This window comes from Haliotis asinina, chromosome 2 (assembly GCF_037392515.1).
Source record: "Haliotis asinina isolate JCU_RB_2024 chromosome 2, JCU_Hal_asi_v2, whole genome shotgun sequence".
In the NCBI taxonomy this organism is placed as follows: Eukaryota; Metazoa; Mollusca; class Gastropoda; order Lepetellida; family Haliotidae; genus Haliotis; species Haliotis asinina.
In genome coordinates, this window is record NC_090281.1 from 9,857,166 (window position 1) to 9,884,588 (window position 27,423).

Here is a 27,423-nt window from a genome sequence, read left to right on the forward strand (position 1 = left end):
ATCACTTGAGGTCTTTTGTGGCCTAGCCAGTTAATCTTTACAGTATTATTTTTGTCTAGTAAATAGTATATATAGACTGTGCAATGATTTAAACTGAAACATCTAAACTAGACTTAATCATGCGACATTTCTGTTAACAAATTCAATATTCGGACAGAATATCTTTGCTCGGTCATGTATTTTAACAAGTATATTACTTTCTGTGAAAAAGAAATTTACACGCACTTCTGTCATAACATGGCTCTAATTGTAAATGACTGGTCTTCCATTAGACGGGACATTGGTCTCTGCGGTGTTTCAGTTTTCATTGATCCAAGCTTCTGACGTAACATTTTCCCAGACCCTACTCCTTCAAAAACTGACAACATTTCTTCAAGGTTCCAAGTTAGCTGTACCCTTTCGCTGTGTCATTGGTTCCTAACTATTGTGTGATTGGTCTTTCGTGATGCAGGTTTTTGCAAATCCCGAGGACGTCGGATTTTCCCCAGGAAAAGGGAAAATAGCAGCAGACGAGTCGATTGAGAGGGTACGCAGGTGAGTGTATTAAACGTTTTGTGGGTTGTGAAAATATGGCTTGCAAGGCCTTTGAAAGGAACGCAAACGCGTATCATTTTCTGATAGTGGAGCTATAGGAATAGGTACGTCGCACCGTGATGATTAAAGCCAAGAAAAACACCATTTGGCATTCATCGTTCGCGTACGTCCCAGCCTCCAGCAACGATGCCACGTAAAGACAATGGGTTCTAACCAGGCACGTCCTATACAGGTAACAGTCCAGGTAACAGTTACATTGGTGTGTCGATGAGATACGTTCGACGATGTCTAGGCCTCAACGACGGCCAAGTCCGATGGTCAGTTCTAATTTCAGGCCACATACGCCAATGTCTCTATTGTAGCATAAAACACTCCTTTCCAACGTCTCCACTATAGCAGACAGCGTTCTCCTTCAATGTCTCCATTGTAGATCACAACACTCCTTTTTAACGAGTCATGTTTCCGTCTCCACCGAACTGACAGTTGGACATGCGCAGAAACGAACGCTAGACCAAAGCACGTGTGTCTGTTTCGGTTTTTCGGGCGTTATCATCTGCAGCATGAACGCCAATGATTGTAATTGAGGGAAACGTGAGGTATTGGCACGGTCTTTGATCTAGTTTTATAGCAGTGTCCTTGTCAGATCAATGTTAGTGTGTTACCCCTGCCCACAAGATCCCCGATCTGTAACCCATGGAGCAGATCTGCGATAAAATGAAACGACATTTACTAGGTCAACTGAATTCTCAAGCAACATTGCAGGAACTCTCCCAAATACTTAATCGGATACTGAATGATCTTCCCTAGGACATTCTTTGACTTTAAGAGGCCTCAGTGAGACACACTTGAGGCAAAGGTGCCAGTCTTCCATTAATGCATGTCATCGTGCTCGCATCAGTCTGTATAGACTAGCTTGTGAACCTATTTGCAGGAACTCTCCCAAATACTTAATCGGATACTGAATGATCTTCCCTAGGACATTCTTTGACTTTAAGAGGCCTCAGTGAGACACACTTGAGGCAAAGGTGCCAGTCTTCCATTAATGCATGTCAACGTGCTCGCATCAGTCTGTATAGACTAGCTTGTGAACCTCATCTTGTATGTTGTGGCTCATTTGCATATGCCAGCTGCACTGTTTCACAGGTTGTCCATCGTTTTCATAACGATGCCACTTGAAACAGTTGTCTTCTCAAGTAATAACATTAAATTAGCGGAAGAAACTGTTTCAATTCTGTTTGTTGTTTGTTTAGTAACAAAATACAAATTACACGTCTTCCCATGTACAACAACACAACACACTTCGTCTATTTCAGGTGCCACCTGAATGACCTTGAGAATGTCATCCCCTTCGTTCTGGTTGGTCTTCTGTATACAGCGTCTGGTCCAAGTCTCAGCTCCGCCCTCCTTCACTTCCGCATATTCACAGGTGCCCGGATCTTCCACACCATAGCCTACCTTTTCGCCCTGCCACAACCATCACGAGCTCTTGGTTTCTTCGTTGGAGTCATTGCCACAGTGTCTATGGCTTACAACGTCTTGTCTGCTGCTAAATGTTAGCGCCTGACTGATTATATTAGTCTTGAGATCTTTACACTTTAACCAGTGATGCAAAATGCTGATGTGTGGTGTCCAAGAGTGTTTGGACCATCCTGAACATGCCTCAAAAACACGTCTACCCGAAACATGGGCGCTATTATGACTATAAATGCAGTTTCTTGCCCTGGTGCTGTAATGTTTATGTTTGATTGGGCTTTCGAGCCTGTGCATGCTCAAATCAAACTTGATACCCAGTGTGTATAATGTCAGTACCAGTGATTGCCATATTTACAAACAGAGATCTAAAACAGACAAAGGTCACCAGCTGCAAGGTCTGCGTCAGGAAGTGAACATCATACAGCCTTTGTCTCTTATCAAACACAAGTACCAGGGACGGGAACTCCAGAATGAAAGATTCATTATACGTCATCTGACAGGTTTTCAGCACATTAGCAGTACGAATCATGTTTCACCATAATCTGCAAATTGTTTGTGAAACCTTATTTATGATTAACTTTTTTTAACTTGATTAACTTGCAAAATATCCGTCTTTTCAGGGATGTGTGGGTTTCGATTAGGAAGAGTGAAGGACCAAATATTCGATATAATGAAAAACTGGTACACTGCACGTCCTGGGAAAGGTAGTTCTCTGGATGAGCATTTGTTATTTGTAAGGCGGCTACAAATGTTTTATGTATAATGAATTTTGTTAGTTTTTTCATCTATTAGATGCAAGAGATATATTTTTTGTTGGCTTTAGTAAATGTTTTATCTATGCTGATTTTATTTCTTAATCTATTCACATAAAATCACATTGCTTTACTTGCCGAAGTGTGGGGCCCGGAAAACTGATACGTTAGGGCACATATAAAGAGCATAGACAACTCACAGTTGTTTTCTGAGATCGAAAGGCGATGGATAAATTGTCACTGCAATATATTTCGAAAACAGTTTCTCTCGAACCCGGCCAATGAAGATTAGGGAGTCTAAGATAAATGCCCCCTGGACAAAGCAGGATTCTGACCTCAGCTGGGTCTAATCCATGAAGATACGAGTAAGAACTGGTCTTCAGAACTCATAGCTGTCGTGAAAGGTAACTAAAGGGATCGAGTGGTCTCGTCCGCTACCATGGTTGACACGTCTTCGTATCCCAATTGCGTACATCGATATTCATGATGTTTATCACTGGACTATCAGGTCCAGACTCGACAATTCCAGATCGCCGCCATATATTTGGATTGTTGCCGAGCGGGACGTAAATAAACAACGAACCTATCAGTCAGCCAGATGTTCAAGTAACATGGGTTCTACGACATTCTACGATCTCAGTGGTCTTGCACATCACAAGTTAAGTACTTGGAAGAAGTATTATTTCACTAACCTGCGGATCCTCTCACTTGGTTCATGTGTCGCTAGTGGGTAATCCTGGTGTCGTCAGAATTTATATCATGTGTGAAACATGAAAACGCCAATCATATTCAACAATGTTCATAACACAATGACACAACAGATGGGGAGAACCAACAGTCAGCTATCCGGAGGACACCATGGGAAATGTCGTACGTCTTAGGATTCAAAGATCACATAAGTCAGTGTAGGTTTACGCCTTATTTAGTCATATTCAAGCAGTTTCACCGCTAGGTTCTCCAGAAATGGGCTTCACATATTGTACCCATGTGTCGAATTGATCATGGGTCTTCAGCGTGACAAGCAGACGCTTTAGCGATTGGGCTATCACACCTTCCCAAACATTTACAAGACGAAGGATGTACATGTTCATCTGTGACAATGTCTGGCATATATCTTTAATAGTGTGGACAAGCACAAAAACACCTGAGAAGTAAGGAAGTGAGTTTAGTTTTAGCAATATTCCAACAATATCACTGCGCATCACTAGAAATGAGCTTCACACATTGTACCCATGTGGGGAATCGAAGCCGGTCTTGGGCGTGACGAGCGGATGCTGTAACCATCAGGCTATCCTATGGCCACAACACCTATAGACAAATCAATTATTTACAAAAGGCCCACACAGCTGGAATATTGCTGAGTTTGGCGTTAAAGAGCAAACCAAACAAACAAGACAAATTATGTTAACATGAACTTTGTCAAATTTACGCTATAACGGAGATGACATTGCGAAAATAAGCTCAATCATGAGCTCGCTCACACTGATATTTGTTGGTTCATATGTCTGTATATCTGTTGCTCTCCCCTATATCAACTATTTCTGTGAAACAATTTATCATCCTATATGAAACAAAATCTACGGTGGTTGATTTCTCGGCTAAAGTTCGCTTCTTTGAGCTCATTGTGCTTACCTCAGAAAAATCCTCACTTGTGGCTACATGACAAAATGGGCACTTACTTTTGCGGATCGTCTGTGAAATACAGTCAAGAAGGCCATGCATGCCTTTTTATAACAACCACTATAGCATAGAACGCAAAATAAGGGAAGATGGGATTGTCAAACACACAAGCCATTTTGGACGATTTCTTAACACTAAACTTTTAACACGTTTTCTATCCCCGCTGTACGAGAACCACGTGACTGCATCTATTTCGCTTTTGCAAACGATATATATCATCGATTTGATTATAGATGTGAATGCCATGGCTCTCCACGGAGGGCAAACGGTAGAATCCTAAGTGAATTACAAAACAAACATGAAGTTTAATCACAAAGTCGTCGGGTTATGATAAAATAAACGTGCCGATAATCCAACACTAAATTGCCTCTGATGTAAAAACATTCGAAAGCAATATACAACAAAATAAGTCAGATGTGGCGAAATATACAACACGCAGTCAGTGTGACACCAGACAAAGTCAGCCACCTAGGGCGCCCAGCCAGCGCGACTTGTATGCTGGAGATTGGGTGCCTGACTCTGAGGGTGCGGATTTGAATGCCGGATGGGACTCAACTCGATCCTGAGTTGCCCTGCCACAGCCATCACGAGCCCTTAGTTTCTTCGCTGGACTCTTTAGCATGATGTCCATGCTTTACAACGTGTTACATGGTACTCAATTCATAGTGTAGGATGTAAATCTTTGTAAGAATTTATGTACATCGCATTAACGTCTTATAAATGAGTGAGCAGACTGTCCAAGATAGTCCAAGATTGAATCTGTTAGTCATGGGATCCGTACACCTTAGCAAGTGTTGCAACATGGCGATGCTTGATGTCCAAGAGTGTCTGGAGCTTCCTGAACATGCCGAACAAGTACATCTACCTGAGCCATTGGAGCTAAATGACTGTAAATCCAGTTTCCACTTTTGCCGAAATACCTAGAAGTTTGGAGTTAAGTTTGGGCTGGGGTATCAAGTCGTAGTCAGATCAAAATCATGTAAAGAAATCGACAGCGGGGCCCAGATTTTCGAAGCTCTCTGAGCGCTAAGATAGTCGTAGGTGCCATACATTAACATTAATACACGACTATCTTAGCTCTTAGACAGCTTTGAAAATCAAGACCCTGGGTTTTTAACTGCACTGCAGGTTTGGTCGACTGCATTATTCTGGGCATCGAGAGATATTATCAAATGCCGTGTCTTTAATCAGTGTGCTCTAGAAAAGGTCGTAAAAATTGGGGAATAAGGCTCTTTTCGCTACGAATGAGACACGCGTCTTGACTGGCACCGTTAGTTTTTAAAACTAATATGATCACTGTGATGAATGAACTCTGACCAATGGTTAGGACTGGAAAGAGACGTTACTTGCAACAGCCACCCGTGCTGCGACAAAATGTATTGTCCCTTGCCTCGGGCACATGATACTTCAGCTCTATGTTTATGACTGGGATAATTCAGAGCAACTGATCACCACACTTAACTAACTAAAGGCACCAGCTGCAAGGTCTGTGTCAGTAAGTGAACATCAGGCATCCTACGTCTCTCATCAAACTCAAATACCCGGGACAGAAAATCCAGTACGAATAACTTATGATAAATCATTTGGTAACAAATATACCGGTAAATAAATAAATGTTTCACCAATAATCTCAAAATTGTTTCAGGAACTCTTTTCCAGTTTCATATTGTGCTTTACCGTTTCCGAAGCTGCAAAATATTCGTCTGTTCAGTGTTATATGGGATGCGATTGTGATGGGTGAAAGCCCAAATATCCGATCCAATCAACAATGTGTAACTGCATGCCCTGGAAAAGGGTGTGGAGGTTGAAAGTGACATCAGAAATGAGCTTCACACATAGTACCCTCGTGGGGAATTGAACATGGGTCTTCAGAGTGACAAATGCACTCTTCAATCTCCAGGATACCCCTCCGCTGCCTAAAAGATGCTAGGGCCACATCATCCCTTCATAACTGAATGATACAACATGTCTGTCTTACAAACCCGATATGATAAGCGAACATGACTGGCTGAAAAACCTCGAAGAACAACTGAACACATCTGGCATTTATAAAACTATAAAATTTTATATTTTCATACAAGAGAACAAGGTGGTGTTGTGCAATATTTTAGTGAGAAGATATTACAGTACAACAGTGAACTAAACGAATATACAGCGACACTGACATGATGCTGAATATGTTACACGCGGACTTGGCAGTACATGGATAATATACATCTACCGCTACATAATAATTACTGCACATCGTGTTCAGAACAAATAGAACAGGGGTAGTACATCACTTTGATAATGCAGCCACTACTTGTATAACTGAGACAAATTCAACCGAATCTGTGTAATAATTGTAGCAACTATGAAGTAGGGGTGAAATGGTATACCACGGCATTGGGTGAACCACAGTATTTTGCGTTTGGTTCGGTAATGCAGTCCAAACATTTGATATCTTCCAGTTTTGTTTACCGTCATATAACAGACAGTTTAAAACCTTTTGTAAAATGTCTAGGTATCGAATCATTCTGTAAACATTAGTTTGCTAGGGGACCGCTATATTCCTGGAAGTAAGTTTTCCTTTACTGTAAATCTACAACACTGACGTCGGGGAACTTTAATTTACAGTACCTAACTGATGAAGACCTTCTACTTCATCGGTCCGTGGCAAGAGTGTACTGTTTCACCCCTACTATTGTAACAAACATGTCTAAATATTACTTGACACAGATGTTGATTATATCTCACAACGTCTGTATAGGAATAACGTATATGAAAATATATTTTTAAATTAGTATCAACATTGAGTTAACATAATCAGGTTAAACTGCAACAAAACCCAATTTTTCCTGAAGTTTTGTGAAGACCAGATGCAGAGCACTCTAGTGTTGTCGTCGGTCGTGTGAACAAAATGATATTGTATTCAACCTAACAAATCGTCACTCTTAAACAGTATTGTCCCAAGAGGGAGAAATGGGATTCATATGATGGAAGAGAGTAGTCTTACATTTTCACCATCACTTGAAAGTTGGCTGAGTGTACGATGTATATATTTTAAAGAAATAAACATCTGATCTTCACCATTGTTATTCACAAAGTGGCCCAGGATAGATAGAATCAGGATGACTGTAATGTCAGCCCCTCTATGTAGACTTTTGATGGCTGTATCATGAAGACTGCCCTCTGTAACAGGAATGAACTGTTACCTTATGAGCACATGTTGTTAACGGCTTAATACCATAGTTTCAACTGCATTTACATTTTGTAGACATTTCACATACAAAACGTGAAAACGAAGTCAAGACTATCATGTGCTCTAAACATTTTCGCTGCAACTTGTTGAGAAGCCATCAGTTGCTAAATTCTCACAGCCTTCATCAAAACAGCTGCCAAATACATTAATTCCATGCTCCTGGATAAGTTGACTCTTCTAAAGATGTTGCCATTTTCAAAAATGTTTCAATTTTTCCATATCATTTTTGTGACAAGTCAAGCTATACTTACCATTTAGAGTTAACACATCCATACAAAGTCATTTACAATGAATGTACACACCATCCTCCCTCCTCAACAGCACCATTAGGAAATCGTACAAGCAGCAAGTGGAACATGAGATTCAGATGGACTGTTGCTGGCAGTTAACAGGTACATTGTGCAGTGTACCATAGGTCACAGATTACACAAGGAATTTGTTATATTTCAGTGCTACATCTAAAGGTAATTTCTTGATGGCATATATTCAATTTGATTAAAACCCTGAATTGGTGAGATCTCATGGTGTGACATTACTTACTATTGGTATCTTCACAATTGTAGAAGTGCACTGTAAAAAAGGTAGGCTAATGTTTTCAAAATCTACATGAGTGGGTGTATGTTATTTTCAGTGACATTAATACACAAAAATATGAGCAATTTTCCCCCAATTGATATCTTTCTGCTATGAACAACAAAGTCTGACCTACAAGAGGCAAATGTTAAATACAGATCACACATAGACAGATGTACAATGAAACCCCTTGTCAGTGGTAGATCCGGTTTATCTGGAAATGACAATTACAGACAATCACAATCACATCTATGTTCCTTGCCTTGCTGAACAAGGATAGGATGAGTGAACTGCCTTGATGAACAATAATCGAATAACGGGCAGAAACTGAACTTTTACAGTCAGTTATCTTCCTTGCCTTGATTAACAAGAATGGGATAATGGGCAGAAACTTAACTTTCATAGTCAGTTATCTTCCTTGCTTTGCTGAACAAGAATAGGATAACGGGCAGAAAGTGGACTTTTACAGTCAGTTATCTTCCTTGCCTTGGTGAACAAGGATAGGTTAACAGGCGAAAACAAAACTTTACAGCCAGTTACCTCTCTTGCCTTCCTGAACAAGGATGGGAAAATGGGTAGAAACTGAACTTTTAGAGCCAGTTATCTTCCTTGCCTTGCTAAACAAGAATGGGATAACAGGTGAAAACTGAACTTCAGCGGTAAAAAAATCTTCCTTGCTTTGCTGAACAAGGAATGGGTAACCAGTGGAACCTGCACTTTCAAGGTCACTTATCTACATTGCCTTATGAAGATGCTCTGGCTATTTTTTTAACACTGCAGATACTAACACAGGTACATCAGGTGGGAGATGTTAGACATTAGACTGAAAGCATGTCTAATGTAACTTCAAGCCCCTTTGATGTTTGAGTTCAGAAAATGGGCTCCTTGTGTATGGCAAAGTCACCTATACCTAATGTGTAATGGCAATAGGACAGACACGTCAGATGGGAGATGGCAGACATTAGACTGGAAACATGTCCAATATGAGAGGGGAGACTTCAAACAATAGATATGTTGGACATCAGACAAAAGACTCTTTAAAGATTAGTAGACATGACAGTAGACATGTCAGATCTCTCTAACAGGAGATATGTCAACATGAGACGGAAAATATATAACAGATAAACGTCAATATGAACAGACATACAGCCTTCATTGAATGCAGCCATTGCACTAGCATGTTTAATGTATATACAGTTAAGACAACAGCTCAGTTTTAATTGCAGCACATGCACCTTTTCCTCTTTAACTTCAGTGAACAATTAGCTTCTTTTGTGAAATATTTACAGTTGGTTCGCAATAGAGAAATGTACACATTATGCCAGAATTCCAGCAAATATACACAATGTGTACATTTTCTCAGACACTAACCAGGCGGCTATATACATGATCAGTCTTGCAGTTCAATGGGAGCAATCCCTGTCTAGTCGATTCTGTATGAACATCCTGTGTTTAAGTGCTAGTAGGATCAGGAACACCTCCAATTCCATAAGCTGAATGTCACTTGAGTATTTGAACTGGAAACAGTTACTGACAGGAGATATGTGTGAAAATACCAGAAGTTCTTTACGTATATTATAACATTAAGTGGACATTTTGCCATGTAACGTATGCAATTACTAAACTTATTACTGCACTGCAAGTGTGTTCAAACCCAATCTACACAGTTGGCACTAAACAGAATGTTTGAGTGAGTGAGTGAGTTAAGTTTAATGCCCCTTCAGGGAATATTCCAGCAATATCAGGACAAAGAACACCAGATATGGGTATTAGACACTGCACCCTTGTGGGGAACTGAACGATGGTTGCTGGCATGATGAGCACCTCCTTAAACATTAGGCTAACCCATACACCCTTTGATGTTGGAGAATAACAAATGGGCTACTTGTGTATGGCAAGTCACCTATACCTAATGTTTAATGGCAATATAAACAAGTCACAAAGAGAACAGTTGTGCAAAATATGTGTTATTTGTTGACAATGAACGATGTATTTTACTATAGGTCTACTGTGACCACATTGTGGATACCTAAGGATGACAATGTAACCATGCAGAAGCACACGTTAACGTTTATGGTGTTGATTATGAACTTTTACAACACCGTCAAATATCCACCAATATTCATGTAAATCCTTTCAAACACCAGATGACACAATACATCACTTATGGAAGCAACATTTGTTCTTGTTTTAAACACATATTAATGACAAACATCCTAACCTAGTTTACAGCATCAGTTTTGTTTGGGAAAATAAGACACATCTGAACCGGTACTGATTCAGTTATGTGAAGTCAAACTTGTTGTCATAGAAACAATATCAGTCATTTTGTGATAATCTCCACAGTGAATTAGGATCAGGTTCTACAGGTAAACTAAGAACAACTAACATTTTCCTCCAACTTAAGACTCTGTTCAGTTTTACAGTGCTCTTAGCAATATTAAAGCAATATCACCAAGATTTCACCAGAAATAGGCTTCACACATTGTACACGTGGGGAACTGAATTTGTATCTTTGGAGTGACAAGTGGATGTTATAAACACTAGGCTTCCCACCATCCCCGCTAAATTAACATCATGACATCAACCCCAGTCATTTCCACAAAAGCTGTGAAAATCAGTGGATTTGTGAGTATGACAATTGTGTTCAGTTGTCTGAGATAATGTTTGTGAGTGGTTTTGTTTACGATGACAACAAGCTTACACCTCACAGATTGAGATCACACTCAAGGAAATAGATCACAGATAGATATCATGTGCACAGTAGGTAAAGATCCAATCATTAGGATTCCTTCTCCAAACATAACAATATAGTCAACAATAACAAGTGGAGGACGTATGAGACCCTCAGATGTGAGGGTTTTAGCACTCCAGAGCATTTAGTTCTCCCTCTCAGCAGTAATTACAACCAGCTGTAAGACATGCACTGTTAATCCTTGTACACAAATCCTGCATTATCATTTTCACATACATTCATATTCCTCCCAATATGACAACTGCATTAATTCATACTACTCAAAAGATATGATTCTTTCATATTATCATATTTAAACAGTTATGTCATGAAAGAATGGAAAAGAACATGGCGTCCTTATGTTCTGAAAAGTGACATCAAATTCAAAATGCAGGCGAACAGCTTGAGGTTCACTATGCTCTACATTTGAATGAAAGACAGCAGAAATAGACTTGCACATAAACACACAAACACCATTTTGAAAAATGAATCCCTGAAGCGTTATCTGAAATGTTTTACCCTGACTGGGCTGACCAAGCTAATACAGGAATACCTGGTGGGTGGAGAACACTACATCATATCTACTTGTAACAAGCAGAAAGAGATGTGCCGAGTTGCGTAGGTGTATTAGAATTCCTATGGATACAAAGAGTCGGACACTATGGACATGAAGAGTCCAACACTATGAGGACAAAAAGAAAGACCGACGACGTCCTGGACTAATCTAACAGATGCTGGGTCATTCCTTATGTCATGGTGACGCCTAGAGCTTTGCGGACCTGTTCATACACAACATAACTGATGCTGACGGCCGGAGCCACCTTCATGAAGTTGGGCAGGATGCCTCGATATAGGCCACGAGGGCCTTCTTCACGTATAATAGTCCTAAACAATCCTGTCATGTTATCTGGCACCTTGCCTTTCAGATCTGCCTTAGCTGAAACAGAAATGCATGGAATGTGTGAGTGAGTTGGTTCACATTTAACAAAGTATCCGCAGCATTATTTCAGCCATAATATCTACACGCCAGGTGTTAATTTAGCATGTCATAAAAAAAAAGAAATAAAAAACAAATTATCACAATTCAATGAATCTGCAAACATGTCAATAAAATTCAGGTTCTTTTTAGCAAAGATATGTCAGTAATCCACAATAATTTTAGTCTATCTGGAACTGAATGAGTGAGTTTTCGTCACACTCAGCAATATTCCAGCTATATGGCAGCGGTTTGTACATAATTAAGTTTTGACTAGACAATCCAGTGATCAGCAAGCATAAGCATCGATCTATACATCTGGGATTCAATGACATGTGCCAACCAAGTCAGTGAGTCTCATCACCCAATCTTGATAGTCGCCTTTTATGACATGCATGGGTTGCTGAATACCTGTACACAGGTAAAACTGAATGTGGAGATGAAACCGACAAAAAACAACAAGGTCATAGCTAGCTGAGATTACCCTGTGCCTGGAGTCTTGTTCTGATCAGTGCCAGGGGGTAGCTGGCAAGCTGGCCACAAGTACTGCTAGTTGTTCCACAGGCTAGCAACACAAAGATGCCTGGGTCTTTGTCCTTATTCCTTGCACTGTATGCCTTCTTTAAAGTCTGCAGACATAAATAGTTTCAGTCAACTCACTGTCATCTCCCACAGGGATTGGGAAAGAGAACTTTGACAATGGGACATTTTCAGGATTATTAGCCATTTCCTTAATTTTGAATGGGCCACTGCCTTGTATCAATAGTGAAGTTCCAAATTTTAATGGGCCGTTTTTCATTGTAATGTGCAAAATGGCCCATGGCCCCTGCCTTTCCCAATCCCTGCTTCATATACTGTGAGAGAACATAAATACATCACAAAGTAAAACACACGTCTATTAGTTTTTTAAACCTGGCAGAGTTGTTTTCAAGTAAAGTGATTTACACATATTGACAACACATAAAAGTAGGAGAATGATATGAAGGTATGGAAGGAGTTATGTCCCATACACCTTGGCTTTATGGCTTTCAGCTAACCTACACCTGTCCATCTTTTTTGGTAGTTTACTTTCATCAGAGATAGCAGATCGCGATGTGATAGGCCATTCGGGTGACTCATGAATGCATGTAAATATCAGGTATATTTTGGTCTCCAGCTATATTACTGTGGCCTTTAACAGAACAGGACCTGTAGATGCAGTTTTACTGTTTCTTTCACCCTCTTCTTCTGAGGATAACATGGAGATGAAAAACATATAAAATGCTTTAGAGCAATATTTTCATTTTGGTTTAGCTTAACACTACATACTGAGAATAGCAATATTCCAGATATATAGTGACTCTCAATAAATGACCGAGTCTTGACCTTACTCAAACCAACCAAAGACTTTGTTTGTGAAGACTGCAGAATTTGCACACATTGGTGAAGACAAGTTCCCAGACTTTGAAAAAGAAAATCTGTGAATCATAAACCAGCACGATGACAGCCATTACCGTTTCATCCCTGAAGTAAAATACCTAAGGATACAGAATTCAGAAGTCTTACCTCATAAATAGCAAGATCTATTCCAGCATATGGTATGATTCCTAGTAAGTTGGGGATGTAGCCCTTGTAGAAGGCCTTGGCACCTTCATGTTTGAAGATCTTCTTTGTACAGTCAAACACACCACTGTATTGTCCAGTCTTCCTCAAAGCAAGGCGAGTCTTCAAGACCTGGAATGGGAAATGATTGTGGAATAATTTGTTTTATGGAACCAACATGGATTATTCACAACTTTGGCTGGACATAAGAGTTCAAATGGATGTTTGATCCTTTGGAGTTAGACTGTGATTCAACAGGATCATTTTATTAACCTAACCAGACTGAACCTATCTGTAGTTGAACCACTTGCAAGCTCTGTTACTTTACTACCAAATGTTGCTTTCTTACTTTGACTACCAATTTTGCTCTGTTACTCTGACTACCAATGTCACCTTTGTTACTTAGGCTACCAGTGTCAAACACTGGACACTGTCACATATTAAACCTAGTCAGTTCTCTTGCAAGAACAGGGAGCTGGCAATCTCATACACTTTTCCACACACTGATTTGTTACAATAATATTATCTTGAATGTGATGAAAAAAAGCTGATACTATGGTCCCAGAAAGACACAGGAAGATGTGTATAACAAGCATGTTCTCTCACCTCCATGGGGTAGATGATGGTTTGTGAGATGGCCCCAGCAGCAGATCCTGACAGCAGTCTCTCGATCACATACATATCACGGTTTGAATCCCCTTTGATCCAAGTCTTGATCTGGAAACCACAACACAGTTTGTCGTGAAATATCAAAACATGTTTCCACCGTGGAGTTGCTTGCATTTCAATTGGGTGTGTATCTTCATTTTACTTTGTTGTCAATAGAGGGAGTAAATGAAAGGTAAACAAGAAGGAAGTGTACCACAGCAATGGCCATTACAGCTTCAGATGGTTCTTGAAATATTTTCAATTACACTAACAGATATGTTTCTACTGCATGCATTTCATAAAATCTAACGCACTTTTGAATGAGAATATGACATACGACTAGGTCCTAAATTTTTTGTAAACGCCTGCATTTATTCATCTAAATTAGCTGCAATTCACTGCAATATATATATTACAGGAAAGATTCAAAGTTCATAAAATGTATGAAAACTGCATGGAACAATGCTTTTTGTCTCAAAGTCATGCTAAGATGCTGAGATATCAGAGAATGATTCTAGGTCATGACAAATACACTCACTACTGATGACCCAGTTATTGTTTCACATGTCAGTTTCAGTGGATTCCATTTCAAGAAGTTCTATTGTTCCGTAGAATATTAAAAAGGTGGCGAGATGAAGAAACATTTTTACAAAAATGTGAAAACCTTCTGGTATGTCCATTTTTGGTGAATCTATCACAATATTTCTTGGTGGAATAAATGATCTTGATCTCATAAATATACTGTGTGTTGTCGCTACAGTTACTTTCCAGACAGAGTAGAATGTATTCACATGCCATTTTTGAAGGTCACGTTGCATTTTGCATACCAAGCATGCATATGAAAGCTTTCCTAGCTTCAGATGTCAGGTGTCGCTTCATATTTTACCCTCAGCATATATATGAAGGCCTGACAATCCACACAATCATCTCATCTTATCATCTGGAGTGAGAAGTGTTTGGGTTTGTTGTTTAATGCTACACTCAGCAATATTTCAGCAATATGGCAGCTGTCTCTAAATAATCAGGTGGAATAAACAATCCAATGTTCAACATCACAAAACATCTATCTTCGCATTTGTTACGATGACCTGATCCCAATAATTAGCCACACAAACTCAGATGGCTGAAAATCAGTACTTCACGCATCAGAATCAGCAGGGACAAAAACAACGATGGAAATTAGCACCATTACACTTGCCAAGGCCAGTTTTCTTACTGTTAAAGGTACCTTTACAGTAGCTAGACTTTCAAACATTTTGTGTGGTATTGCAGTATGTTAGCACTTGTTGGGTAGTAGATGTACTTTGTTAATTTTCTTTCATGCTACCATCTGATACTTGGGACCTGTTCTTCTGCGAAAGTCTCCCGAGGATGCGTTGGGAAACAATAGACCACACAGCTGTTACTGTCTCTGGTACAAATGTGATAACAGTCATTTTCATCCTCTTGAGGAATGACAACGTTCTCACTTCTAACAGGGTTTGTTTGGTTCAAAGTGGGTAAATCCTACACTTAAACCTAGAATCTTCATTATTTACCTTGCAACTCTGATCAATACTTGTACTGGGATGTGATCGATTGATACAGTGTCTCATTACTACCATGAACTCCTAGAAACTTTCACTCATATATACATGACTTACTTGTTCATATGCCATGAACTTGAGCGCTGATTCAGGGGCAATCTTGATGACATTGATGCCGTTGCCCCTCCACATGGACATGTATCCCCCTTCCTTCAACATGTGTTGGAAGCCAGACTTTATACTGATGTTCTTCCGAGACCCATGGACCTGGTGATCAACAATCATATTGCTGTGACATAACATCAACCAATACTTACTGTATCACAGAACTTGGTATCTTGGTACAAATACCGATATGGCTGAGGTACATTCAAGAAAGACCCGGCAAATGTCTCTGTTTGTTGTTTATTGTAACACTTAGCAATATTCCAGCAATGTGATTGTGTTTGGTACATATTCCAATGTGGATCAGACAAATCAGTGATTGATACTGGAGCAACTTTCCATGTTCAACCATGAACCATATCACAGAGTCCGACTTGCATCAACTCTTACAACTAGAAAAGGTTGCTGATGTGAATCATAACCCAAAGTCCCAGATTTCACCTTCCCTCTAAATTCAAAGAGTTACTTCCCTTTTCTAATGACACCTTTGAATTACATTAAAAGACTGTATCAAAAAAATATATGATATGCGACAATATCAACAGAAATGTTTTGACATTGTTTGTGGGGAAAACAGATTCACAACCAGATTTGGGGCAGCCTGTGTTGGTTGAAACAAACATACATTTGTCGCAGTCAATATTTTATGTTATGTGTGGCATAAAGTTGTTGGCATCTGTCAGTTAACTGGGTAAGTGGGCACAAATTCTAATTCTGCTAAAATGGAATGGATGTTTATTAACATACCAGTAACATGTCTGTGTGTGGTAATTCCCTTACTAATGCATTTGAAGTTGCAAGAGTGAGTGATTTTAGTTTAACGTCACACTATATGGTTATGTCGGTTAATGATTGAGTCTGGACCAAGCAATCCAGTGATCAACAGCATATGCATCGACCTATACAAATGGGTTATGATGACATACATCAACCAAGTTAGCCAGCCTGATCACCTCATTCCATTAGTCACCTCTTATGATAAGCTGCAAGAGACATCTCATATAACATATATCAAATATAATAAGAGAAACAACAACTGCTTAGATACTCTGATTGTACCTTTTTCATCTAGTATGTCAAACCAATGAACAGACAACTAAAGCAGTATCACTATATTGGCCCATGAAGAAAAACAAGTTGTTTCACCTGTAGTAGAATCTTCAACCTATCTAGTGGAGCAGTTGCTGTCCTTGACACTGCTCCTGCAGCCCCTCCTGCCACTAGGTGGCGCCACCACATCCCTGTCTGCAGTTCCTTCTCTGTGAAGTCATCAGGCACCAGGCTGTTCTCACCAATGTCAATAATCTGCAGTCATACAGCTTGACGTTATTTTCACTACATAAATATCATTCAGTAACATTGGATATTTTTTAATCAGTATCTGTACTGGACAGATATATTAAGACTACTTTAAGTAGAATAACACTTACTTACGCTAAAGCTAAATAGTCAGCCATTCATTACTGGGCTAACGCTGCAAATATCTTGTTTAGTTCAATGACCAAGCAAATATATCTTCCTATCAAGAATATCAACTTCAACAATTCCATTACTAGAAATCAAATAAAACATGCAGAAAGATTCAAAGCCTACAACAAATAGTTTCTGGTGTATCCATGGGAGATAACTCTGCAAAGCAGACTATTTCACATTACAACTGGGAGGCTTGTGAAGCCATATCCGTGGTAATACTAATAACTAAGTCTCAGTGTTGCAACAAGTCTGCACTGAACCTTGATGATATGAATGTGCACCCACCGATGAATGCCTCCAGTAGTGCAGGATGTCTTTGAGACTCTGGCCAGGTGTCAGCAGCAAGAACTCCCGCCATTCATTCCAATCAATTTTCAGAGTTCCATCTTTGTCCATTCTAGCAGAACATTTGGGAAGTAAGTTAAGGGATAGTCTGTTTGCAGTGAAAATGTTCCGATGAATTTCACTTTAAACATAAAAGTAAATCAAGTAAAGTGAAATCAAGATTGCAGATCGTCATAATTTCAACTTGCCAATTGAACATTTAAATCTGAGAATTTTATTCAACTTCTGATAAAATATTGTTTAACAAACAATCATAGTTTCAAATTGCTATATTTGTTTGTATAACAAGTGGGTCTGCACATTAAATGAAACAGAGACAAGCAGGTTTTGTCTCACTATATGCTTATCATGTTCTGTACGTGCATTTGTTTCACTGTTCCACTACTTTGTACTAGTGCTGCTGCTTCAATACAAACCATTACTAAAGATTTGAATCTATAATCATTTGTAACAACTCTTATCCTAAGTTGAATACAATTCTGAGACTGAAACTGTCACATGGCAAGGTACAATTATCAGGATCGCAATCTTAATTTTGCTGTAAGTGGTTTACGTTTTTGCTTTAAGTGAAGTTCATTGGTATGTTTTCACTGAAAATACACAACAGTTCAAAACAGATGTTTGCTGATGCTTAACATAGCACTCAGAAATATTCCACCAATATAATGCACAAAAAGTAATTCGCACAAGACGATCAAACGATTTACATTATCAGCAACAATTCCTGCAAAGTTTCGGAACATACCTCATGAGCAGTTTCTTGGCTTCAGCTTTGTCAATGTGAACACCAAGTTTGCGGAATGATTCCTGAATCTCAGAAGTATCAATTGTACCTGCATAACACAAGAATATAGGAAGAAATTAACATTGAGAAGACATAATTTCTCCATAATGCTGGGGAGCAAAACATTCTCATTAACCATTAATTACTCGTCATAGTATCTTCACTGACATCTCAGTATGCTTATGTCTTAGATATCTCTAGTTGATCAAACTGACCAAAGAATGTTTTCAGAACATAATTCCTTTTTCACAAAAAACATATACTGAACTGCCAGTAGGTGAGTTTAGCTTTACACTGCACTCAGCAATATTCCAGCTATATGGTGGCGATCTGTAAATATTCGAGTCTGGACCAGACATTTCAGTGCTAATCATCATGAGCATCGATCTGCACAATTAGGAGCCGATGAAATGTGTCAACCAAGTCAGTGAGTCTGTCTACCCAATACCGTTAGTTGCCTCATACAACAAGCATGGATTACTGAAGGCCAATATTCTAACTCAGACCTTCATGGGTGAACTGTGAAAGAAATGTCACATAAGAATAATGAAATTTATTCGCATAACATGCATATTAACAATAGTACTTTGTGATACATCTTGTCTTCCATGTGCCTGTTCTGTTAAATGACACCCTAAACAAATTCTAGTACTTTTTAGGTTAAGTCCCATGACACTCAACCTAAAAAGTACTAGCATGACACTCAACCTAAAAAGTACTAGAATTTGTACTTTACTGAGAAAGTGAAATCCCAAATATGACATATGTTGCATTTGACCACTTTCTAAATGGCATCGTGTAATCATAGCTTTCGGCCGTGGGAGCCGTGCCAATTCACACTTATCAGAGGGGTGCACAAAGTAGGCTGTCTAGACTACCAGTTGTCTGACTTTCATTTTTGTGGAAGTCGCGGTTGCTGAGCAGGATAGGCGGCTGACTTTGTGTGCTGGCGATTAGGTGCCTGACTCTGAGGGTGCGGGTTCGTATCCCGAATGGGACTCAACCAAAAAGGTACTAGAATTTGTACTTTACTGAGAAAGTGAAATCCCAAATATGACATATGTTTGATCCTGACATTCTCGAAGTGAAGTAAAATGGCTGTATGTTATATTTAATGTTAAGGCATTCCCTGTGATAAAAAAAAATGCAGTGGGAACAATTGAAAATGTCGTCATAAAAATTTGCTCAAGAAAAGTTACAAAACATGTCAATGTCATTGTCTATATTTCAATGTGACAATGAGAATGTCACGTTTAGAGTAAAAAACATAAGTCATCAGAAGATGAAAAATCCCCCAGGCTCCTACACATTAGAAAGAACACATCATCTGACAGTTACTTTAAGTCCAACTTGATTTATTTGTAGACCCAGTCCAAATCCATGGAAATCATGACAAATGTAAATGCCAAAATTCTGCAAATAGCTACAGAACATACTTCCCTAGCTTTGGATCAAAAACTATTTTTCATGTTAAAACAAAATATCGTCACCATCAAAGGTATACTCTCATTTCCTCACTTGGTTGTGCTCTCAGATCTCCTACCCCATGTTTCATAATTACTCACTTGAAATATGCTTTATTCAACATTTTAAGTGCCATTCATGGTATACAGATCGTTCTTCGCCTCCATTACCCCTGCCAGCATCCGGTTGAACTAAGTGACGGAAGAATAAGCAGATATTAAAAAGAAAATACCATATTGCCTAATTACATCATGAACCTGTTGGAGTTTATTTGCGTTATCTGTTGTCTCTATTGTTAGAATTTTTGTAACATTTATTCTATATAAAAACACTTCTGGCGTAATGAGTGAATGAAGCAGGGAGGTAACTGTAAGTATTCCATATGGAATAATGTCCTCCAGCTCCTTCACTCCGTTGAACCAAAAGCTGGAATGGAGGCGAAGAACGGTCTGATATACCACAAGTTGTGCTTAAAATGTTGAATAAAAAATATTTCACTTGAGTAACTGTTCAACATGGGGTTGGAAATGTGATAGCACAACCCACTGAAGAAATTGGCGCATATCTTTGATGGTGGCGCTGTTTTGACATGTAAAGTATTTCTTGAACCGAAGTGAGGACAGTATGTTGCCAACCTTTGCTCACTACGCTCACATGGTCATTTTGTCTAAGCTGCGCAACTCATTTGCACTACAGTTTGCCTGTAGGCAAAGGTATCAGTTTAAGTTCTGTTAAGAGACTAAGTCAGAAACATTGACAAAAGTAAAAATTACAAAAAATCTGTCAACAGAAAAAGACACCACCTTAGGTTCTGTTTATTATATCTATGGACGTTTGTTGAAAAATACTGAACAGTTTTTGAATCATGATTCGGAAACAAAATGATTACAGACACACTGATGGACAGACTGATGGACGAGACGTTGGCTAAATTCTCCTGCATTACATGCTCGGGGATAAAAACAGGATAAGAATCTATAAAGACAACAAAAAAACTTCTCACCATCTTCGTTTGTGTCAATCTTTTTGAAGTAGAGTTTGAGATGCTGTTCGTGTTCCCGAACGTAGTTGACAAATTCAGAGAAGTCAATTTCTCCATCCTTGTCTTTGTCATATTTCTTGAACAATTTCTGTAATGACAACAGGGATAATCAACATGTTTAGGATGAATCATGCTGAATCAGCATTCTGAGTCCTGATCAATGTCATTCAGTATGTATTATAACTTGAGGTGAATCTTCATTATGCAAGCCCAGAAACACCATCCTGCCCTATTTAGCATGGATGTTCCTTGATGATAATCCACCATGTGCTCCTCTTTCACTGCAATAATTGTAAGCAGAAAAGAAATGGCTACAGTGTTCTCGTTAATGCAGAAACCCGCGTTCTTAATGCCCCAAAAATATAAAAACATGCAAAGAATATTCTTCCTGTGTGTTTTGGACACATAGATTCCAATCAACTTAATCTTAAAAGTACCTTGAAACAGAATAATACCAAAAAAAGAAATTTTTTTAAAATGATTCAGGATTATAATGAAAATTTCACATGCACCAGATCTGGGCTACATATTCATAATTTTATTTCTGCACGCACTCTTACAAAACCAGCCATGAACACTGGGCTAGGAAATGACAACATTTTAACATATTAAAACTAAACATGATAACGATGAAATCTATGTAGCTATAGCCATTTTGAGTGACATAAATCAATGGAAATGAAACACTATCAGGAAAAGACATAGATATATATATATATATATTGCAGATCATGCACATATCCTACAATTACATGCAATATTCATTACAACTGTAACAAAACCAATGGAACACTTGTGCAGCAGTGTACAGGATCATATTCCTAACATTAATGAAGAATATTATCAGTGTCTACCATGTAAACCCTGTTCCTCTGTCACTCCTCATTTTATGCAGCTGATACAGGGCAAAGTTAGCATTCACTTGTACATCTACCAGTTTTATAGACATGTTGCACTTGAAACTACTACTACAATAATTTAAAACAAGGATATATTCTGACCTGTACGTGGCCTTCTAGAATAGCAACTTACTGATTTAACATCAAACAGTAAATCAAAAATCACAGTGTTCTCTAATCTGATTGGTTGAAAAACACGATCGAATGGTACTGGATTCCCGGAAATAGCAAGATAATTTGCTGTGTATAGACACACACAATGTCACACACAATAGTATTAATGTGTCGTTAGCAGTGGTGCCATCATTCAAATAACATAGTGATGTACAATAGGAGTAACGTCACAAATGTGCAGTTCTTGATGCTACTCCGGGAACAAGCTGAAACAGCCAGAGGATGACACTTCACTACTGTACCTTTATTTGATGTAAATGAGTGTAGTGTCGACAAACATCATGTGTTGGCCAATTTTTGGGTGTTCTTGAGTACTTGAAGCACAGGAGTATTTCATTTGAAAGCTCCAGCTGACACTGTAGGTTCAAATTGAATCTCCCTGCTTCAAATACTCCATAACACTCGGTAATAGAAATGTATTGTATAGCAATGTTATACTATATGGCAGTAATGAAAGCAGAGTTTAAGTGCCATTCATTAACATTAGCTTACAACTATCTTAGCGCTAAGAGGGTTTTGAAAATCTAGGACTTAAGGTTAACCTTGCCCTACAAAATTTGAGGTCTAGACAACTCCCAAAACACACTTCATGAGTCTTTACAGGAAGTATGTGGGTCCTGTAACCTAATGAAATGGTCTAAACTAAAGACTTCTTAACAATTTCAGTTAAATGAATCTCCTTGTCAACAATCTGTTACAAAGAATATTTCTGTTACATAAAATCCTACTATACCATAAATATTGTAGGCTATCAGTTCTCAACGCTTTGGAAGATCCATGGTCCATGAGGGCTGCTGTGATCATATTTGAGCAAAGGGCTCTGATCACTAAAGCATTTGTAGCACTGCAACATTCGTTAATCTATGTACTCGTGAAGGTCTCATTTAAATATTGGCCTTCAGAAACTCATGCTTGTCTTATAGGAGGTGACTAACATAATCGAATGGTCAGGCTTGCTGACTTGGTTAACATATGTCATCGGTTCTCAAATGCGCAGATTGATGCTCATACTGTTGACCACTGGATTGTCTGGTCCAAACTAAATTATTTACAGACTGCAGCCATATAGCTGGAATACTGCTGTGTGTGGCGTAAAACTAAACTCATTCACTCGTATGCCCATGCTAAACTGAAGAGCTAGGACAAGTAGTCATGTTATGAAGGTTTTGCGGATTGGGACGTTATCATACCACATCAGGTTTTTACCTTGTCCTACACACCAGGCCCCAATAGTCAATTTCAAGGGCCCTTACAGAAAACAAAGGTCATTTGAATTAATGAAATGGTGTACACACATGGTGTAATTTATGCAAAGACAGAAATTAGCACTAGCCTGAAGCAGTATCACTTATGTGACGGGTATCCTAATGGGTGATAGAATTTGAAACATTTTAGGGTTTAGATCACATTGCTTTTCAGGCTTGAAGTCTTTCAAAGCTAATTTCTATTCCTGGTAAAACTTGTAATGTAGAAATGCTCCATATTTCCTGCTTAGAAGTGGTACAATGACTAACAGAGTGCATCTTTGAATGCATAGTATGTTTTTAGTTTGTGTGTGTGTGTCCATTCTAGACACAAATTTTGTGTCCCGGACGCTCCTTTCTGCATCCCTTAAAACCCAGCATCATCCATACTTCAACATTAAGTCTGATTAAAGTAATCACTCGGTTTATAAAAGAATGCAGAATGTTGTTTAATATAATAGTAAGCAATAATACAGTGGCTAATATGTGTGCTAGCCATGTAAACCAGTGGCTGACAGCATGAATACTGATCCATGCCAGTAGGGTTTGATCAGGAAGGTGACGAATCATAATCCTCTGTAGAATCAACAATAGTTTTCTGATGAATGTGTTTTACAACAAACACAGTCTGCCCTGGAATTACCATTCATGAAACTACTAATGCTTATTTGCTGTTCCAAACAAAAGTACAGTGGAAGCCCTCAAAACGGGCATCCCTCCAATCCAGAATGATCTCAAAATCGGCACTAGAATTTGGCCCTGGCATCAGCCTTCTCTGAACTTTGTCAGAATAAAGACCCTCCACTTAAGTGTTTGTACAGTAGTTATGCTTACAAAACCGGCATCCACTATACTGGCTCTCCTGTTGATTGGCTGAACAACACAATGGATTAAAGTTAAGAACAGTGGTTAAGCGTGAGTAGGTGAGGTAAATTGGTGAGAGGAACCTGTCACTTGGCAAATTGAAATCAGTTGGTGTCTCCCATTCTATCAGTTGTTCGCTATGTCAAGATGGCTTTGTAGATTAGTTGAACATGTAATACAACACAGTGGATTACGGTTAAATATGGTGGAGTATGGTTAAGGATAATGAATGATTAGGTGTGGTAAACTGGTGAGTGACATGTGTCACTCGTACTATAAATAAATAATTGTTGTGTGCCAATTTGTCAGTTGCTCGCTGTGTCTCAGACTGTCGCTAAGAACATCGCTCGAGATGAAATAATAGAAACAGCAAGCTAAGTTTCCTGACTTTTTCACGTCATGAATTATATACATGTATGCTTGCACTGTAGTTTTCAATGTTATTTTTATTGATGAATAAAGAATACGATGACTTTCAATGTGTTGTTCAATTGTATTTTATGGCACATGGAAAATCATTCTCAGGATGAAAAGGGAAAAGTTCACTAAACCGGAACACTCGCTATACCGGCATATTTTGCTGGTTCCACATGATAAATCTCACATCTTAAAGTGAATGAGTGAGTTTAGCCTTACGCTGGTTTTAGCAATATTCCAGCAATATCATGGTAGCAGAAACAAGAAGTGGGTATCACACATTATACCCATGAGGGGTATCAAACCTGGGTGTCAGGCATGATGAGTAAGCACTTTGACCACTAGGCTACCCCATCACCTCACATCTTATAGAATTGATCACAAACACGATCAATCTTCCAAAGATTCATGAATCATAAATACCCATTTACAATGAGGGTATCTTCCTGTATGTTCAACACATAATTGAAGACATTCTACTCACCGACTTCACTGCAACACAATGACATAAAATTAAACAATATCACAACGATCATTGCAAATCACTTATAACTTTCTTCCTTTTTCCAAAAGTGTCCAATAATGTAAATTAAATGTCAGTAATGAATATCTGCAAACTGTTACTTTGTGACTTGAACAACTGATCAATAATGGATCTGTCTTCAACAATATTTGATCTGATCGAGGTATAGATTTAACTGAAGAATGTCAAGCTTTTCAAAATGGAACCTATTGAAGCCATGGTTACTACAATGTAAATATAATGAAGACCAGAGCTTATTTTCAATTTTTTTGTAACATTTCTTGCTGAAAATGTTACACAATTGTGTACTGATATGCCATCATCCATGACTACCATCAGTTTCAAATATGGGTGCTTTCATGAATAAGTAAAGTTATATTATAGGATACTGAAATACTTGGTAACAGAACTCAACTGTGCCAAACAGTGCAAAAACATCAACTGAGTGTCACTATTACTTTAACAGTCATTAAAGTATAGATCATCGATCCAGCAGAACTGGCTTTAAATTAAATCATACGTGTAACATTGAAGTGATTCATTTGATTGAAATACTTCCTGCTTGCTTTGATCTGTTCGCTTGAATGATTTACAGCATATATATCTTAGTATGATATAAAACACTGCATGTGTCTTAATTCACACCTACGGGTCACTGCATGTGCCATAGTAATAGTATTGTGTATAAAGTGCACACAACACAACACAATAAACAGTCTTACAGCACTTACAGCACGGTTACACAGTGCTGAAGTGACAACAACTACCCTTTTGAATCTACTGAAAAGAGCCAATTCATGTAAGCATTATGAAGGAACTCGGACTGAAACTGAACTTTAACCATCTTCTTAACACAATCGTTGTGTCTATCAGTCCATACAATGTCCAAGGATAGTTTTCACAGCTGAATTTCAAGCCTTCTTTTAGTAGAACATGAACAGTGTCCCCTGATCATCAGTTAGTCTAGTAAAGATACCTTTGACGTCTGTTGTTAACTGATTACTCTAAGACAGGCATAATGATCAGTAAGACTACAAGGTATCAAACAGCACTACACATCACAGCTGAGCATTATAGCTCAGCATGTCTAAAAATAGCACTGCATTGCCAGTCACTGGGTTAAGCGTTCAGTCACAGAGTTTAAACAGTGAACTGTGCATCTAACATACATACAGGTACTTAGGCAAACTAAGTGAAAATTATGAACCACTCTGAAAACACTTGTTTAACACTTGAAATTTTGGAACAAATGTAACGTTACTACAAGCAATGACTGCTGCCTTGAAATTGACCATGTTTTCAGAACTTGCTATTTTGTAAAACATTCTCTTATTGGTCTATCAGCATGTCAGCTAGTCCTCATATATTTAATCACAAAATATGTATGCTTGAAATAGAGTCAAGGTGGAAACTAGGCTAATGGACACTCTTTCCTGGAGAAGATGTAAGTGAGCCAGCTGATTTTCTCATGGTTACCATGGTATCAGGTCTTATTCTAACAAAATACCTGTGTCTGTGTCTCAGTGTCTACTAGCCTAAATGTGCCCAGAATAATTTTCTATACAAATTAACAGTATATGAAATAAGGCCAGGCAGACAGCCCAAGACTGGCTAGATTTATAACGAACAGTCCTAATTTACAGCTATCCCACAGGATGGGCTGGTCAGTAATTCAGAAAACATTTCAAACAATATTGTTTACATTGTCTGGTCTGGTTATATCCATTTTGTACTGATGTCTGGATGGGTTTATGGCTAATTTCATACACTGATATTAGTTGAAGATTCAGATATTGGACTTACGGGTGGAGATTCAGAATGGAATACAAACTGGTGGGTACCCCTCTAAACCTCTTCGAAAATATTACAGAGAAGTCACTAAGAAAATATTTAAGCATAATGATTGATAAAGATACTTTTTTCTTTAAAAAATTAAATAAATAAAAAGTCATTTCTGAATAGTTTTTAACAAGCTTGACATAATTAATTTTGAAAGCACAAAAGTGAAAGACCTAACCATCACCAACACTACACAGGTAAGCCATGTTATACATGTTACATATGTATGATACCAGCACAAATAGAAACCAATTGTTGTTAATGTGCAAGTGTCCATGGCAACAAAGACGAAGACTACTGTCTCCCACAGTGCAGTGTGTGAAACAATCCAATGACAGCAATACTATGAACAAGGATAACACCTAGATAAGACATGGATAACAAGAGGAGCTTAGTCTTAAACTTTGAGAGATTCCATCTTGAACTTCACATGCATATTGCCAACTGTATGCTGAATGTTCCCATATACACT

General features: G+C 38.5%; 2 protein-coding genes across 2 annotated transcripts in view; one reads left to right on the plus strand and one right to left on the minus strand.

Moving 5' to 3' along the window:
* The window catches only part of LOC137273232 (microsomal glutathione S-transferase 1-like), a 394,294-nt gene that overhangs the window by 1,274 nt on the left and 365,597 nt on the right, over window positions 1-27,423 (plus strand). The window contains exons 2-3 of the mRNA XM_067805743.1: window positions 452-534; window positions 1,848-2,098. Of these exons, the coding sequence (XP_067661844.1) occupies window positions 452-534; window positions 1,848-2,091 (327 nt within the window). The 3' untranslated portion in view covers window positions 2,092-2,098. The remainder of the gene's footprint in view (window positions 1-451; window positions 535-1,847; window positions 2,099-27,423) is intronic.
* LOC137273228 (calcium-binding mitochondrial carrier protein SCaMC-2-like) overlaps window positions 6,480-27,423 on the minus strand; it is a 29,437-nt gene continuing 8,493 nt past the window's right edge. Inside the window, exons 3-11 of the mRNA XM_067805739.1 lie at window positions 20,953-21,079; window positions 18,447-18,534; window positions 17,642-17,753; window positions 17,030-17,188; window positions 15,836-15,985; window positions 14,151-14,261; window positions 13,509-13,676; window positions 12,448-12,592; window positions 6,480-11,924 (exon numbers count right to left, since the gene is read on the minus strand). Of these exons, the coding sequence (XP_067661840.1) occupies window positions 11,734-11,924; window positions 12,448-12,592; window positions 13,509-13,676; window positions 14,151-14,261; window positions 15,836-15,985; window positions 17,030-17,188; window positions 17,642-17,753; window positions 18,447-18,534; window positions 20,953-21,079 (1,251 nt within the window). The 3' untranslated portion in view covers window positions 6,480-11,733. The remainder of the gene's footprint in view (window positions 11,925-12,447; window positions 12,593-13,508; window positions 13,677-14,150; window positions 14,262-15,835; window positions 15,986-17,029; window positions 17,189-17,641; window positions 17,754-18,446; window positions 18,535-20,952; window positions 21,080-27,423) is intronic.